Source organism: Delphinapterus leucas, chromosome 18 (assembly GCF_059928025.1).
Source record: "Delphinapterus leucas isolate spDelLeu-1000000601 "Yukka" chromosome 18, BTC_Dleu_Yukka2, whole genome shotgun sequence".
Classification (NCBI taxonomy): domain Eukaryota; kingdom Metazoa; phylum Chordata; class Mammalia; order Artiodactyla; family Monodontidae; genus Delphinapterus; species Delphinapterus leucas.
In genome coordinates this window covers 26,860,179-26,876,088 of record NC_143146.1, presented here as the reverse complement: position 1 = coordinate 26,876,088, position 15,910 = coordinate 26,860,179, and the positions used below count along the sequence as shown (strand labels likewise).

The following is a 15,910-nucleotide window of genomic DNA, read 5'->3' as shown; positions in this document are numbered from 1 at the left end:
ACAAAATTTTAAAGACCTACTCCTTTTAGGTTGACCAAAAAATGGTTGGTTAGGATTATATTACATTAGTATATGCAGTTTTCATCCATTTAATATTATAAATATGACATATGTGAGGGCTGTCGTGACTAATAATCAGCTCAGTATTCAATATTTTTGTCAAAGAGTTACCTGTTTGGTTTCTATGTAAATTCTTACCTCATTCAGACATGACAATTGTTAAATGCCAGAGATCTTCCTTTTTATCATCATTCTTTAATTTCTGTTAACTCTGAATATCAACTTGATAAGAAAAAAAAATATGAAGTTGGCATATTATCCAGTTATTTTTCCCCCAAAAAACCCTAAACAACAACAGATACTGCATTAAACTTAGTACAAATCTGAAAGCTATCCAACTCCAAACTTGCAGACGGCTATAACTTCTAAGTATTTCTTCCTAACACTGACTTCTAATAAAAAATACAGGATTGTCTACGAAGTTTTAAATCACAGATGTTATTTTTTTTAAATAATAGGTTGGTAATGTCCCTGAAAATTCTGATTTAAATGAGATCTTAGGGACAAATGTCATTTTAAGATTAAAACATGGTTCAAAATGTGAAAGACTTTAAAGGCTTACATTTTTGTGTGTAATTTGTACTATATATAGGTATATATCTATATATATAATTCTTTTTAATAATTTTACCAAGTATCATTATTTATTAACCAAAGTCCTCTATTTTAAGCCAGAGACTTCTACTATTTCATAACCAGATCTCTTTAACTAGATTTTTATCAAAACTTATATACTGAGATGATAATGTATTTTCTTGTAGAAGCAGTGGAAGACAGGTTATTACCAAACTTATTTAACCCAAGTTATAGATGATGGAAGGGATATCTGCAATGAAAAACAAACACAAAAAACAAATATTGCAATATTTATCATTCAATAAAAATAAATATGAAATGAACATGCTGAATGCTGGAAAAGTATATCAAATTAGATCAGGAGAAGAAATGTTCAGATGAAAACTGAAAATTATGGAGGGAAGTTCCAAAAACTTTCATTGGCCTTGGAAGTTGACAGTATAAGCACTTTATGTTTCTGCTTGTGCAGTGCCCAAGGGCTGCAAGTTTTCCTTTCTATTCTATGTTACTATAATTGATGCAAAATGCAAGACAATTTTAAAAAGTTAACAACTGCTTTTAGTAAGACTATTTTATTTTAAAATTTTTCAAAATATAAAAATAATAAACATTATGGATATTTAACAAACAAAACATAATTCAACTATAAATAATAAAAATGTTGACAACCTCACATAAACACGTAATACTATAAACATTCTAAGCATACAAGAGTAGTTTTCTAGTTCAAGTTTTACCATTTTCAGTTCAAGTTTTATTATCACTTTAAAAAATAAACAAAAAAAGCTGCTACAGCTTAACCAATTACTTTCGCTCCACTCAAAGAGCAGGGAATTTTTCCCCCATGCCAACACACATTCGTGAAATGGGATACTTATGGGCACAGGTATTAAAAACTGGAACAATCCAGTCTCCAGACAAGAAAGAACTCCTTTGGTGTTTTTCGGCTCAACAATCCACAGAAATTGAGTTAGACTAAACCACTATTAAAGGAAATCTTGTGCCAGACATGTTGTGAAGTAACATCATACCCAAAACAGGTTCAGGATTCTGAGAATCAAAAGTAAACATCTATGAATGCTTTGCTGATACTTAAAAATTGTATCTTAAGAACATTCACTAAGGTGCTGGAATGAAGTCTTGCAGATGTAGAAAACAATCTGCACATCAACACAAAACTTGTACAATGTAAATAATACATCTCTTTAGAACTTATCAAATGTTCTATAAATATTTAAGAATTACCCTGCCTCCTGTTGAGTAAAAGACAGATGGGAATTTAAAGCAGAACAGGATTACACCATATTTTAGGACTAGAAAAGTTTTCCATTTGAAATGTGGGAAAACTGAGCCATGCTGAATGTATCATTTTCTTTATTCTAGTCATATTAACACACCACTCCTTTTATCAAAAGAGCTAATGAAAAACTGAAGAAACTATTTTCTTTTGGGGAAGCTGGACACAAATTAGTATAATGTCATTCTCCATCTTATCTTTAAATTATGGGATGTTTCTAATTGGCTGGGCTCTTTACCCGACTCACCGCAGACCACTTTTATAATTATGCTGCTAGATTAGATTAAGTTATAAGCAATCATAGATTTAAGCCTAGCAAAGTCTAAATAACAGGTTGAAAAATGATATTGAAAGGTTTTGTAGCACCAATGACTTTTTCCTAAGACACTTGAGGGGCTGCATCACTTTAAAGTATTATTTATCTTGTAAACAAGACCAAAAATATTCAATTGATCTGTATTTTGAGCACAAATATTTATAAACTCTATTAAAAAAAAACAAATATAGCATGACTAGGGCAGCTGATAGTGTAAAATCTAAGTATATTGAAAAATATAAAGATATATAAAAGGCTTCCATAATGCAATCATGCAGAGGTAAACTGCTTCACTCAATTACACAAAAGTGATTCTGTACAGTTATCTACACATAGCTCCGTAAGAATCCTCTTCAGGAAAATAAAATAATGAAAATCCCTATTTTTAATTAATAAACATATGGGAACTCAAATATGTACCTGACCTACCAGATCTCACAGCGATTTTCAAAAAGTACAATGATCTCAATGAGAATTAAATCATCTCGACTTCTGATTCCCAATGGCATGTTCAATTTATTTTGTTTTTAATTTAAAAGCAAGGGGGGGGGAGGAAGATGACAAAATAAAATTGAGAGTGGTGGGATATGATCCACATCTATTAACCAACCAAAACTGTTAACAGCAAGTATGGTCCCTTCAGAGAATGTTTTTTGGGTTTTTAGCCCAGCAGGTTAGAACTATTCTATTACACAGGCAGAGAATCTTTCCTTAAAAAGAAAAAACTACTGAACTAATCTGGGAAAATATTTGTGAATTCCCAGCAACTATATGTTTGTTCGTAAATGTGAACTAAAAGAGAAGTCCAATTTTTAAAATGCCCTGTAGGCTATAAGGTCATAATTATGTTAAGAAGACCTTCCTTTAAACCAAGCCTACATTAACCATGCTGTCTCCAACTAACGTGGATCAAAATAGATAACTTACGTTATGTCTGACGGGTTCATTCTTTTTTTCATGAAGACAAATGCAATGCATACTCAAGAAAAAGTGCTTGCAGAATAGTTAACTTTGCACAAAAAGGTGAAAATATGAGCATGGCTGAATGGAACTAAAAAAAAAAAAGGGAGAAAAGAATCAAGTATAATTTGGACTTTTCTAAAGGAGTTGCTATCAAGTGTAACTTCCGACTTCTTAAATGCTAATGAGAATCTATGAAGGAATACTAAGAAATTAGTTCTCTGAAAACTTTATGGTGCCCATTATAAAGAGGGTATTTTGGGTGAATATTTAGAATAAAATTTAATCACACTCTTTATAAATAATTCCAAGCCATACTGCTTATAAATAAATGATACAGACATACACCTTTTAAGGCAGGGAAACTATAGTTTTAACAACGCTAGACACACAACACTATTTCCCCTTGCTTTTAAAATTGTCTTTGATATCTTGGTTGCAACTGAGGAAAATAAGGAAAAACTGTGTAAATTAGACATTTAATAGATATTTCTCAATATCTACAATCCACAGATCATTTTATACTACTTTAAAAGAAAGAAAATTATTTTCCTTGTTTACTTTGAAGAGTTAAGAATTTTTAAAAAATTATTTGGGTAAGTGGCCTTGGCAGCGACTTCAATAAGTATATTTAGAAGAAACAGGCAAGTTATCACCATGTGAAAAAAGTATTTTACTAATTGTTCAAAATTATTTTAAGTGACTATCCTAACTCCAGAAATGTATCCTAAAAACCCAGGAAAATTAAAGCCAAACCAAGGTTTAACTTTTTAATCATTTTCATCATTCTAAATTGTTCATGCTAATGAACATAGTATCATGGCTTTATAGACTTCCTAGACACAATTTCAATTTGGCCGAGACTGAAAACTTATCTCAGGTTAGGAAAACCAAGAGGATTTTCTTTTTTTTCCTTCTTAGACTGTTTAAAAATAAATGGCTATAAAGGGGAGAAAACATTTAAGAATAAGGTCAGACAAAGCACACAATCAGATTTACTTCTGGACTCAGATGTACCCTAAAAGAACTGTAAAGATAAAATGCTAATTATGGTACATGTAAACATCTATTCAAAATGATAAAGGGCAAACATAAAACGATAGTATCATATTATTATAACAGTCGTCTCCAGACAGGAACAGGTCTTGTTGTTGTAGTCACAAAGCTAAATTCAGGCAATGATGATCTCTCTCTGCTGGAAAAAGAGAAGACTATTAAAAAAAACTGTGAAAACAGTAAATAAATCTAAAAACTGAATCATACCATACACTGACCTCTAATTTTTTTTTAACATTAAATAAAATCTGAGAAAGGAATCAAAATGAAAGTTCCAGACAAATTTCACAAAGATCAGCCTTGGGTTAAAATGATTTAACAAAACTTCTCTGCATCATGCTTCACTGAAACATTAAGCTGCAAAGATCACAGCTCTGCAACATGGTTACGATCTAAAATTTTTGATTAGGAAATGTCATAACTGACCACATAGTAAATTTTTATCAGTGTGGGTTGGCAAAGTAGTAATTTTAAGAAATCACGAACAAATTCCAAAATATTGATATAAAATAAAAGCAAGAACAATTGTCTTAAGTTTCCCAAGGACTTCATTTCCTTAAACTCCATGTGATAACCATTTCATTCTTCAATCACACTATATGACATAAAATACTATACTAAGCATAATGATTAACAACAAAAGTAAATAAAAAGGAACATATCAAAATGAGACACTGCTTTGTATACAAAGGAAGACTAACTCGGATGATTGGGAAGATGAGAGGATGGATGAAGTAAAGTGACAGGGAGGGAGGGATGAGGAAAAAGCAAATATAATAAACTGATACAGAAAAGTAAAATAAAAATGCTTTTAATTATACTAAGTAATGAGTACATAATACTGATAAACTGCAAGAAAGTTATTAACCAAATTAGGAATTTTTCTACTGAACAAGTATGAAATTTTTCTTTGAACAAGTTTTCATTAGAAATTACTGAGTATGTCAGTCATGTTCACCAAGGTTTCTTCCTTTCTTAGGTCTTTTAGATAGCTATTTTCGAAGATAATCTGCTGTCATCTGATAGGTATACAATGATCAGAGAGAAAAAATCTCTTCTCTAAAAGCCTGTATGCTGTATACATACCTCGGAGCAACTAGCCAGTTCAAGAAGTTAACAAGAACAAGGTAGTTCCTGAGATCTGGGAAAAGGAAATTTTCTTTCTGCCTTACAGATACTGTATGCTGACAATTTATTCCTAGATTACATTTCTGCTTTAATTATATGGTTTTGGAAGAATGAGAAAAGCCCTGCAAAAGACCAAAAGGTGAACTAACCTAATAAGCCAGAATTTTATGCAGGACATTTTTGTTTTAAAAGGCTAAAAGACTTCTTGTAAGGGAAGAAAAAAGAAAATCTTACAAATATTTACATAAATTCTGGAAGGACTAAAACTGATTTTCTATAATTAGTTCACACTATAGGTAAGGGGAAAAAAGAAAGAAAATATAGACTGATAAAGTTTGTATAATATTCTACAATAGCCATTGATATTTCAACATACCAAACAAGCAACTGTTTGCCTTCTTTTTGTAACCCTTAGAACCAGTGATTAGTGTTCCAAGTAAGACTGAAAATACAGTCCCCATAAAACAGTTCTAGTAACAAGAAATTTCCTTCAATTAAGCTCAGCCATACTTTCTACAGGCAATCAGCTAAAACAGTGAAGTCTTATCTTTATAGTAAACTACTGTTTGATACATTTGATCATATTACAAAATAAAACAAGAGCTATGGAATACTCTCCCATTCATGCAACATGATTTCATTAAATGCTTGAGTACTGGTTAAATACTAAAATTAATTTTTAAATGTTACAATTATCCAATAACAGTTAAAGCAACACTGCTTACGTAGAGACATAAAATAGTGAGTGAAATATGTAAAATGACAACTCAACCATCCCTTGAGGTAATCCTAATCAATCTTTTAAACCAATGATACATAATTTCCTTCAATTTTTTTCCTGGAAAAAGTAGCTACCTACATCTCAATCCCTTTTTCACTCCCACCTCAGCCCAGATCTATACTACAGCAAAGAACTTGTTAGAACTGCAAAATTTAAAAGCGTGTATCAAGTTTTAGGTAGCATACTGTAATAAGAAAGAGTTTTAAACTTTAAGTTTGGAAGTGAAAGGAAAAGTTACAAGCAAGAAGAAAAAGTGTGAATACAGAAGTTAATCTACACTTCCCAGGTTAAAAGGAATTTAGGTAGCAAAGGCAAACATTTGGGAACACTGTATACAAAACTGTACCAAGACACACTGTATGAATTATCATAACCAAATCTAAGTTGTTTCCACTGATAAGATGATAGCAACAGCAACAACAGGTAGGGAGAATTGATATAGATATGTTAAATTGTTTTAGATCAAACACTAATATACTACCAGGGAAACTAAAGACGTGAAACGGACCTTAGAGATCATCTAGTCCAACCCCTTTCATTTTACAGACAAGGAAACAACCCTGGATAAGTTAAGAGACTTGTCTAAGGCCAGAGAGTCAAGTTACAGAGCTAGGAACCAAAAGCTAAATCTCTTAACCCTTGTCCAGTACTCTACACTAGCTCATCTTCGGATATAAAAAATTAATGGGATGGACTAGATTAGTGGCTCTTGACATTTCTATTCTTACACACTGACAGAAACCAAAAGGGGATTTTACTTCCTCAATGGACAACATTTAAAACTTCAAAATTTTAATAGCCTACTAATTGTTATGGAAATTCCACTAAGACTACTTGTATATTCCTCCATCAGTATTTGTAACCCCCACTGGTGCAATACTTAACAGTATCAATTGTTTACTAAGACGGTCCCAATGACTGAGAAGACCTTCAAGAGAGATTTTTAGAAAATTGATAAGAATTAACAAGGGAGGTAATTGTCACTCCATTGTTGGAGATTTAAATATGCATTCATCCATTAATTCATCCAACAAACAACTGAATGCCCACTATGAGCCAGGCTTTATGATAATCACTAGAGATAAAAAGATGAATAAGACATGGTCCCCTTCCTAGAGGAGCTTGTAATCTAGTGGGGAAGACAGACATATAAACCAGATAAATTATATTACAACATAAGTACTGTAACAGAGATATGAACAAAGTGCTGTGTTAAAAGGGATGGTTAAGGTATGAACTGGCTAATGACCAAGAAGTCTACTAATTTTGTGTAACAACTACCACATTTATTGTGAACACAATCTCATGCCCAATCAATAATTAGGAAAGAGGTAGCAATGTAGAGGTTTAAAAAAAAGTTGGCACTGAAATCAGAATGCCTGCAATTCAAATTTAGTCCTTCTACTTACTAGCTGTCACTTTGGGCAAGTCATTTCATCTCTATTAGCCTAAGTTTCCTTATCTGTAAAATGGGAATTAACAACTACTTCAAAGGGATATTTTAAGTTTTAAATGAGAACACATGAAAGTACATGTAGAGTACTAGTATTTATAAACATATGCATTAATTTGAAAAAATCCAATAGCAATTTCATACTACATAATATTTATAATTAAAATCATATTAATGATAATAAAAATATAATTATGGACCTAATGAATGTTGCTAATATTTAATCCCATACTGCAGGACCCTATCAAAACATACTTGTCTTCTGATTCATTCAAAGCAACATGGTGTAAAACCTATGAATTTTAGGTTACTACAGAATTTAAGATTAGGGAAAGTGATAAGCTATTTATGGGTTTAAGTAAATAGTATGTGATTTCAGTTACATTATAAGGGAATTTTACAATAATTGCAAAACATCATGCTAAAATTTACTAATCATATTATAAAGCCAAAAATCAGCATGGAGATTTAACTGGCCTTTGCAAGATTTTCTTTCTTTATAATACCTGTTTGGTGTAAAGAGAAGAAACGTGAGCCTCTGCCAATTTGGCATCTTTCACGACTACTAAAAAGAAAAGAAAACAAACTTACCTAATGAATCAGAATAGCACATAGTCAACATACAAGAGACTACAGCAAAATATATCACAGCTCTAAGTAAAGAAGTTTCAAGTAAAGTCACTATTTTGACAAAAGAAATCTGATAGTGAAATTTTAAATATAAACATGTGCATCAACTGCAAGCCAAAACATTCCTATGAAATATAATACCATCAAGAATATATATACAACTTTAATCCTAAGTGTGGGAAGAAAAGAAAAAGAGGAACAGCATCCACTAGCTACTCCACTGGCAAAAGACTATGGTGGTGAAATTACAGTCTGTGATTGTGAGGACCCCAGTATGGGAAGAAAGTAATTTTTTTATGTGACTTTTAATATAATCACTATATTCTCAGGAGGGGTAGAAACACTTGCAACCAAAAGGATAAACTGTAAAAGGTAAATATGTAATCTTCCACCCTCCATTCTACAAAGAATGCATTTATTTCCTGGAAACTGCTGTATCAACTTTCAATGATCATGTTCACTTGTCAGAGAAAGCCACTTAAAAATCACAATATTGTTGCAAATGTCAAAGATTTTTTATACAAGTATAGGAAATGCACACTTAAAATATCAGACTGGAACACTTACCAAACAGTGTTTTCCTAAAGTAGTATCTATAGTACATTTCTTTATTCATACATCTTCAAATGGTCAAGTTTTCTTTCATACATCCAAAATGTAATGTGATGTTTTCTTATTCACCAAATGTTAGCTCTACTTGAAGTCTGGTTCCAAACTAATCAGCCTGCTTTTAATTTAAGACATCTGTTGAAAGTTTATAGGATCAAACCAAACTGAAGTGGTATAAATTTTAAACAATGGATTGAACATTATTGTAAAGGTACTGGTAACCATTATTATTAAGAATAAGTTAGTGATTATAGCTCCTTTTGTGATAATTGGGGGGAAGGGTAGATCACCATCTGGAATGGTCTATTTATTTTAACTTTTTTTTCTTTTTTTTTTCTTTTTTTAAATCAAGGAACATTGTCTTTTTTTTTGTCATTGCTTTTTTCTTTTCTTTTCTTTTCAAGAGACCATTCCACTTTATTTTTAACATCTGAATGCATAAGGACTCAAATGCAAAGCAGTCATACACCGTTATCATTAAAACCCATATTGTAAAATACATACACAAGTCCAACAAAAGGCTAATACATAGTAAAGCCTAAGCATACTACTATGTAATATTATGAATACATAACTTGGAGACTTTAGTTAGAGTACTATGTTACCTACTCATTTTTGAAAACATTCATTAAGATCTTAAATGCAAATGCATTCCTTATTTGGAGTAAAACAAAATCCTCTAAGTTATAACAAGTATTGGTCATTAAGTCTTCAGACCTATTCATTAAATTACAAAGAACCCAAAGAATTCTGTAATGTTCAGTAGAAGTATGTAATAAAAACATTGCATATGTTTCTAGTGTGATGTCTTTACCAATTGTTTACTGAAATAAAACTCAAACATCAATCTTTCAAAATACAGGATTCAGAAGGTAGTTTTCTTTTCTTTTGTCTATTTGTGAAATCCATCTTCATCACATTTTACCAAAAATTGTTTTTACAAATATGTAAAAGTACATTAGATAATACTAATGAAACACAGGTAGAGTTCTATCATATGCAGATCAATGATCAGTCAAATCATCTTCTCCAAGAGCGAGATTCATTGTCCTCTTCTTCTTCATCATCATCTTGAAGTAATGAGTCATCCACCAAAGACTCTTCCTGAAACTTTAGGTTAAAATGCATTTAGGAATTTACCCAAAAAAAAAAAAAGAAAAGAAAAAAGGTGACACTTTTAAACACTGATTACTCTCAACAGAGTCGAATACAAAAGGTATTTCTATAGCTAGAACATTCAAGAAACAAAGAAAAGCAAACTCTACTCAATGGTTTCTCAATACTATCTATTCTATTGCTTGCATCAAATAGACTCTAAAAAAATATCAAAGTAATAAGCCTTTGTACATGCCGTTTCTCCTGCCTCTCTTTATCAAATTATGCCATCTTCTATACCTACAAAACATTGCTCCACACCTTTTTTTTGTTTTAAAGAAAACATCAATAAGTCTTCTCTGACACTAAATCAACCAACAACTTGAATAAAGTTTATCAATATTTATATTTCTTTTCTGCTGTATGTAACAAACATTTTCTTTTATAGCATTCTTTTCTTTTCCCCATTCCCTTCATAAAAGCTTCTCAGTCTACTTTTCAAACTTTTCAAAATACCTAATACCAGGAGCTCTCCTGCTTTTCTCCCCATTCAATTCAAACTCATGGAAGGACAAAGGTATAATCTAAAATATAAAATGACAAATCATGTATATGAGTTTCAAAATACACATTTTATTCTTGCATTTGACTATGGATATGTATAACAGCCTTGAATGCTCTTCAAACAAAATGAAGTGCCATTATAAAAATCTAACCAATTGTAAAACATGGAACCATTTAGTTTCCCCACCTTACCTTTCATTCCTTAACTTCCTCAACTTTTTCCTACAGCTTATTTCATGATTAAACAAAACAGAGTTGCTTATCTTTAGGTTTTTGGTTTCAAAGGGCTCTCCACTTCACTGTTCATGCTCTCACCTCTCAGCCATCAGACTACCTGCTGTTACCCAAGAAAAAATATACTCTTCCACACCTATACCTCTGCCATTTAAAATGCCTCTCTCAACTATACTCCCAGGCCCAGCTCTTGGTTATGAAGTTTTTTTTATCACTCAGGGTTCAGCTCCACTGCAACCACCTCCTTCAAGATTCTTCTGGAAAGAAACAATCACTCCTTCCTCTGGGTTCCCACAGCATATTGTTCAAATCTTTATTTACCATATCAGTCTGCCTTTTATTATAATTAGTTTCTTATGTGTCTGTCACCACCCCCTCTTCCATATTTTAAGCTCCTTGATAACAGGGACCGTGTCTTATTCATTTTTGTGCCTATCACAGTATCTACCATATAGCAGGCATTCATTCTAATGAACTAAAATGATATGAATTAAAATGAAACCTGAAATGTTAATAAAGCAACTGAATAGAATATATACTCTAAAACTTAAAATATCACAAGATTTCCTGTGGATAAAAATCTAATGAATAATTAATGTTTTCTAAGAGTAAATGAAAACTGAGTATATATATGATTTTCATATATTCTTTTTGGATTAGCAATCCACAGTTCTCATTAATACATAAAATTTAAAGTTGTCTGCATTTATCTGATATCCCCTGCCTGGAAGATGGCTCAGGAATAAAAGTTTTATGTTAAAATCACAGCCATAAAATCACATTTTATATAAAAACGTAAACATTTAAGGGTAAAAACAAGTGGAAAAAAAACATACTTCCTCTTCATCAGGTTCAACTTCTTCTGTTTCAACAGCTGAAATATTAGTTATTGGTTTATTCCAAGCCAGTTTTAGATCCTGCCCTTTGAAACGAGCTCCATGAACTGCAGCCTAAAACAATTAAGAACATTGGAATATAGAACATTAATAATTTGTGAAGAAAAAAATGAAATGTTATAGTACCTAATATTTAAACTAAATTAGCTAAACACAAGTGAAAGACAGTTGTGTATTTTTGCTTTGTGGTTTACTTCTTTATTTACTATTTATTATTGCAATTTATAATGTACTTTATATTGTTATTTACTTCTAAAATCAGCCTAGTGATTGTAAATTCCTTTATAAAAAGAAAACGGGAGCAATTTCTCATAATCGAGTAGAGCTATTTCACTACTGGCCAATATCTGACTAGAAGAACTATGTCTCCATGTCTACAGTAAAAGGATAACTGCTACTCAAGGCAACAATCTCAAAGCACTTCAAGATTCTGGCTGTAGATCTTAATTCTTGTTAATTCACAAATGGCTCATATAATAACTATAAACTAGAAACCTTTAACAAATATAAGAATAATTTTGCATGTGTATTTATTTTTAAATTACATCAAATAATCAAAAAATACCATAAAATGTCTGATGTATCACTATTACAAAATATAAATATCTCAATGAAGAAGAAAAAAACAAACAAACAAAAACCCTGAACTTTTCTATTGAAAACTAAAGCACTTCCCTACAAAGCTTTCAGACCTGCATATGGTAAAACTGAGTAAACAGTCAAGTCTAAGTACTTGTTACATTAAATGGCTGGTTTAGAAAGAATGCTTTCAAATTAAAGTAATGTGAACTAACATAAATCAATGTTAGCAACATACCAAAATAACTCATAGTCACAAAAGATTTATAGCACAATCTCAAAGTACAGCATAATGTGAAATGTAGAAACAATTACATGTTCAATGACATTTGACTATGAATTGCGTGATATTAAAGTCCCCAGGTATAAATTTTAAACCTGCACATATAAATTTATGATAAATTTAAAATATTTCATGCCTATTAAAATGCAGCTCAGGAGTTTTTAGTCCATGACCCCATCATGTCATATAACTAAAAATTTTTAAGTACTTATATATAATATTTAAGGCCAGAAACAAATTGTAATCTTTTTGAAGCTATAACTGTTACATAAAAATATATTCCGGTAAGGAATTCCAATTGTCTCATGCAAAATGTCTACTCATAAAACTCATGTTTTCATCCAGCTAAAAAAGGCAAAAAATGTAAGTGATGTTTTTTTATAGTAAGTTCTTCAAAAATTTCTTATGGGACTTCCCTGGTGGTGCAGTGGTTAAGAATCCGCCTGACAATGCAGGGGACACGGGTTCGAGCCCTGGTCCGGGAAGAACCGACATGCCACGGAGCAACGAAGCCCATGCGCCACAACTACTGAGCCTGTGCTCTAGAGCCCACGAGCCACAACTACTGAAGCCTGCACGCCTAGAGCCATGCTCCGCAACAAGAGAAGCCACCATAATGATAAGCCTGTGCACCACAATGAAGAGTAGCCCCTGCTCGCCGCAACTAGAGAAAGCCTCCATGCAGCAACAAAGACCCAACACAGCCATACATACATAAATTTATTTAATTTGTTAAAAATTTCTTATGGCCTAATTTTGTAAATCTCTATATTTAGCACATACTTCAAATTTATAAGGTGAATCTACAACTCTCTAAAGTTTTAATTTTAAAATTATTTACTGGATGCTATCATCCAGGCTCTGTTGTTCCATTTACAGAGCATAGGCAGAGTAGATTTAGCATAAATCTAAGGGTCCTAGGATTTTCAGAATGCTAAATGAGCTCTGGTTTCAACTTCAAGTCATCTGCTACATTAGCTCCTCACAAGAGAGTCAGTCTGACCTTTGAAGCTTTGAAACCAGGCATTGACTTCTCCTCTCTAGCTATGAATGTCCTAGATGGCACCTTCTTCCAATATAAGGCTGTTTCATCTACACTGAAAATCTGTTGTTTACAGTAGCCACCTTCATTATCTTAGCAAGATCTTCTGGATGACGCACTGCAGCTTCTATATTGGCACTTCCATTTTTATATTATGGTGACAGCTTCTTTCCTTAAACCTCATGAACCAACCTCTGCTAGCTTCAAACTTTTCCTCTGAAGCTTCCTCATCTCTCTCAGCCTTCACAAAATTGAAGAGAGTTAAGGCTTTGCTCTGGATTAGACTTTGGCTTAAGGGGATGTTGTGGTTGGTTTGATATTCTATCCAGACCACTAAAATTTTCTCCATGTCAGCAATAAGGCTATCTCATATTCTTATCATTCATGTGTTCACTGGACTAGCACTTTCAATTTCCTTCAAGAACTTTTCCTTTGCATTCACAACTTGAATAACTGGTGCAAGAGGCCTAGCTTTCATCCTATCTTGGCTTTTGACATGCCTTCCTCACTAAGCTTAATCATTTCTAGCTTTTGATTTAAAGTGAGAGATGTGTGACTCTTCCTTTCACTTGAACACTTAGAGGCCATTGCAGGGTTATCAACTGGCCTCATTTCAATGTTGTTTTGTCTCAGGGAATAAGGAGGCCTGAGGAGAGGGAGAGAGATGGGGAATGACTGGTCAGTGGGAGCAGTCAGAACACACATTTATTGATTAAATTTGCTGTCTTATATGGGCATGGTTTGTGGTGCCCCTAAATAACCACAGATCACCAGAACAGATATAATAAAGAAGAAGCAAGTTTGGAATATTGCAAAAATTACCAAAATGTGATACATACAGTGAGCAAATGCTACTGGAAAAATGGCGCTGACAGACTTGCATAATGCAGGGCTGCCACAAACCTTCAATTTGTTAAAACAAACAAACAATATCTGCAAATTGCAGTAAAGCAAAGCACAATAAAACAAGGTATACCTGTATACGTGTGTGTATAAAAACCATATAGTACAGAATTAAATGGGAAATATCAGTAGGATATGTATGTATATGTACACGTGTCTATATGAACATATGCATTTTTTTCCCCACTCCCAGCTCTTACCACTGAAAAAGATTAGTTATAGTAACAAACTCAGTAGTAATGAGCATCTCTAGTACTCAGATTGTGGTCTTCAAATACCTTTCCCAGTAAAAAGAATCAGAGCTCCTTAGAGAAATGGCCAGTTCCTAGTCTGGAAGAGAAAATTTATAAGATGAACCTAGAACACCTTTTCATACCAGAAAGCAGAGAAAGTATCATAACCCACTAGAGTCCTGTCAAAAGAACTCAGGAACAAACCTATATACTAGCCACTAGCCAAAGATGGGACATCAATAACTGAGGACAATGGATCAATACCCATGAAATGTTTAAATCTATGAATTTATAATTCCACAATACCAATCAAGTTAAATCAAAATATGAATCTTATTCTGGATCCTTAAAGGAAGTAAGTAAAATATTTATAAGAAAACCAGAGAAATGTAAACACTGGTATTTGGTAATACTTAAGAAATATTAATCATTTTTAGGTACAATAATAGTATTATTTTTTTAAGGCTCTAATATCGAGAGAACAGGTTCAGTATAAACACTGAAAGGTTTACAGCTGAAATGATATGATGACTGGGAATGGTTCCAAAATAAGGAGGCAGAGGGTTGTTAGTGGGTGGAATACAGACAAAATAAGATTGGCCATAAGTAGATAATTGCTAAAGCTTGATGATGAGTGTGTAGAAGTTCATTTTACAATTTTCTCTCATTTCTATGCTTTGAAGTGTAAATAAAAAGTATGTTTAAAAGCTGAAGCATTTTATTCATAGGCTTGCTTTAGACATTTGCCTATTTAGTCTTGCACAGTCATTCAAAGTTTGCACCATATTAGGACGTAAGGAAAGCAGGCACAACCCAGTGACAGAAGAAAAAATTTTAAAAAAGGCTTTGAAGACCTGACAAATGAAGGAAGAAAAAAAAGTATGAAAAGTAGTTATGAGGTAGGTTCCATATCTTACATGGAAAATGATTCTGGAAACAAGTAACATCTGGAAAAGGCTGGATTAAGCAAAATTAAACAGGTGTGTTTGCCTTTTCAAGTCATTGAGATTATAATTCTAAATTGAATATACAAAATGCAGCTCTTCACAAATTTACTGACAAGAGAATCCTTTGCTAGAGGAGCTCCTATAGAACCAGTGTTCTGTAAAAACAATGTGGGGAAATCTGACCTAAGGCCAGAAGAGCTAAAGCTGCAAGCCTAGTGTACCTAACTTTTTTTTAGTAACCATAACGATAAAACTATCTATAAAAGAA

General features: G+C 32.5%; 1 protein-coding gene across 18 annotated transcripts in view; it reads right to left on the bottom strand.

Moving 5' to 3' along the window:
• Nucleotides 1-1,189: 1,189 nt before the first annotated feature.
• RBM26 (RNA binding motif protein 26) overlaps nucleotides 1,190-15,910 on the bottom strand; it is an 84,283-nt gene continuing 69,562 nt past the window's right edge. For 12 of the 18 annotated variants that reach the window (XM_022576964.3, XM_022576968.3, XM_089899427.1 and 9 more), the window contains 4 exons: nucleotides 11,596-11,709; nucleotides 8,825-9,976; nucleotides 8,134-8,192; nucleotides 1,190-4,404 (listed from right to left, as the gene is read on the bottom strand). In XM_022576964.3, coding sequence (XP_022432672.1) covers nucleotides 9,887-9,976; nucleotides 11,596-11,709 — 204 coding nt within the window. In that variant the 3' untranslated portion in view covers nucleotides 1,190-4,404; nucleotides 8,134-8,192; nucleotides 8,825-9,886. Of the gene's footprint in view, nucleotides 9,977-11,595; nucleotides 11,710-15,910 lie in introns of all 18 variants that reach the window. The other 6 variants (XM_022576962.3, XM_022576959.3, XM_089899426.1 and 3 more) reach the window with 6 other exon arrangements.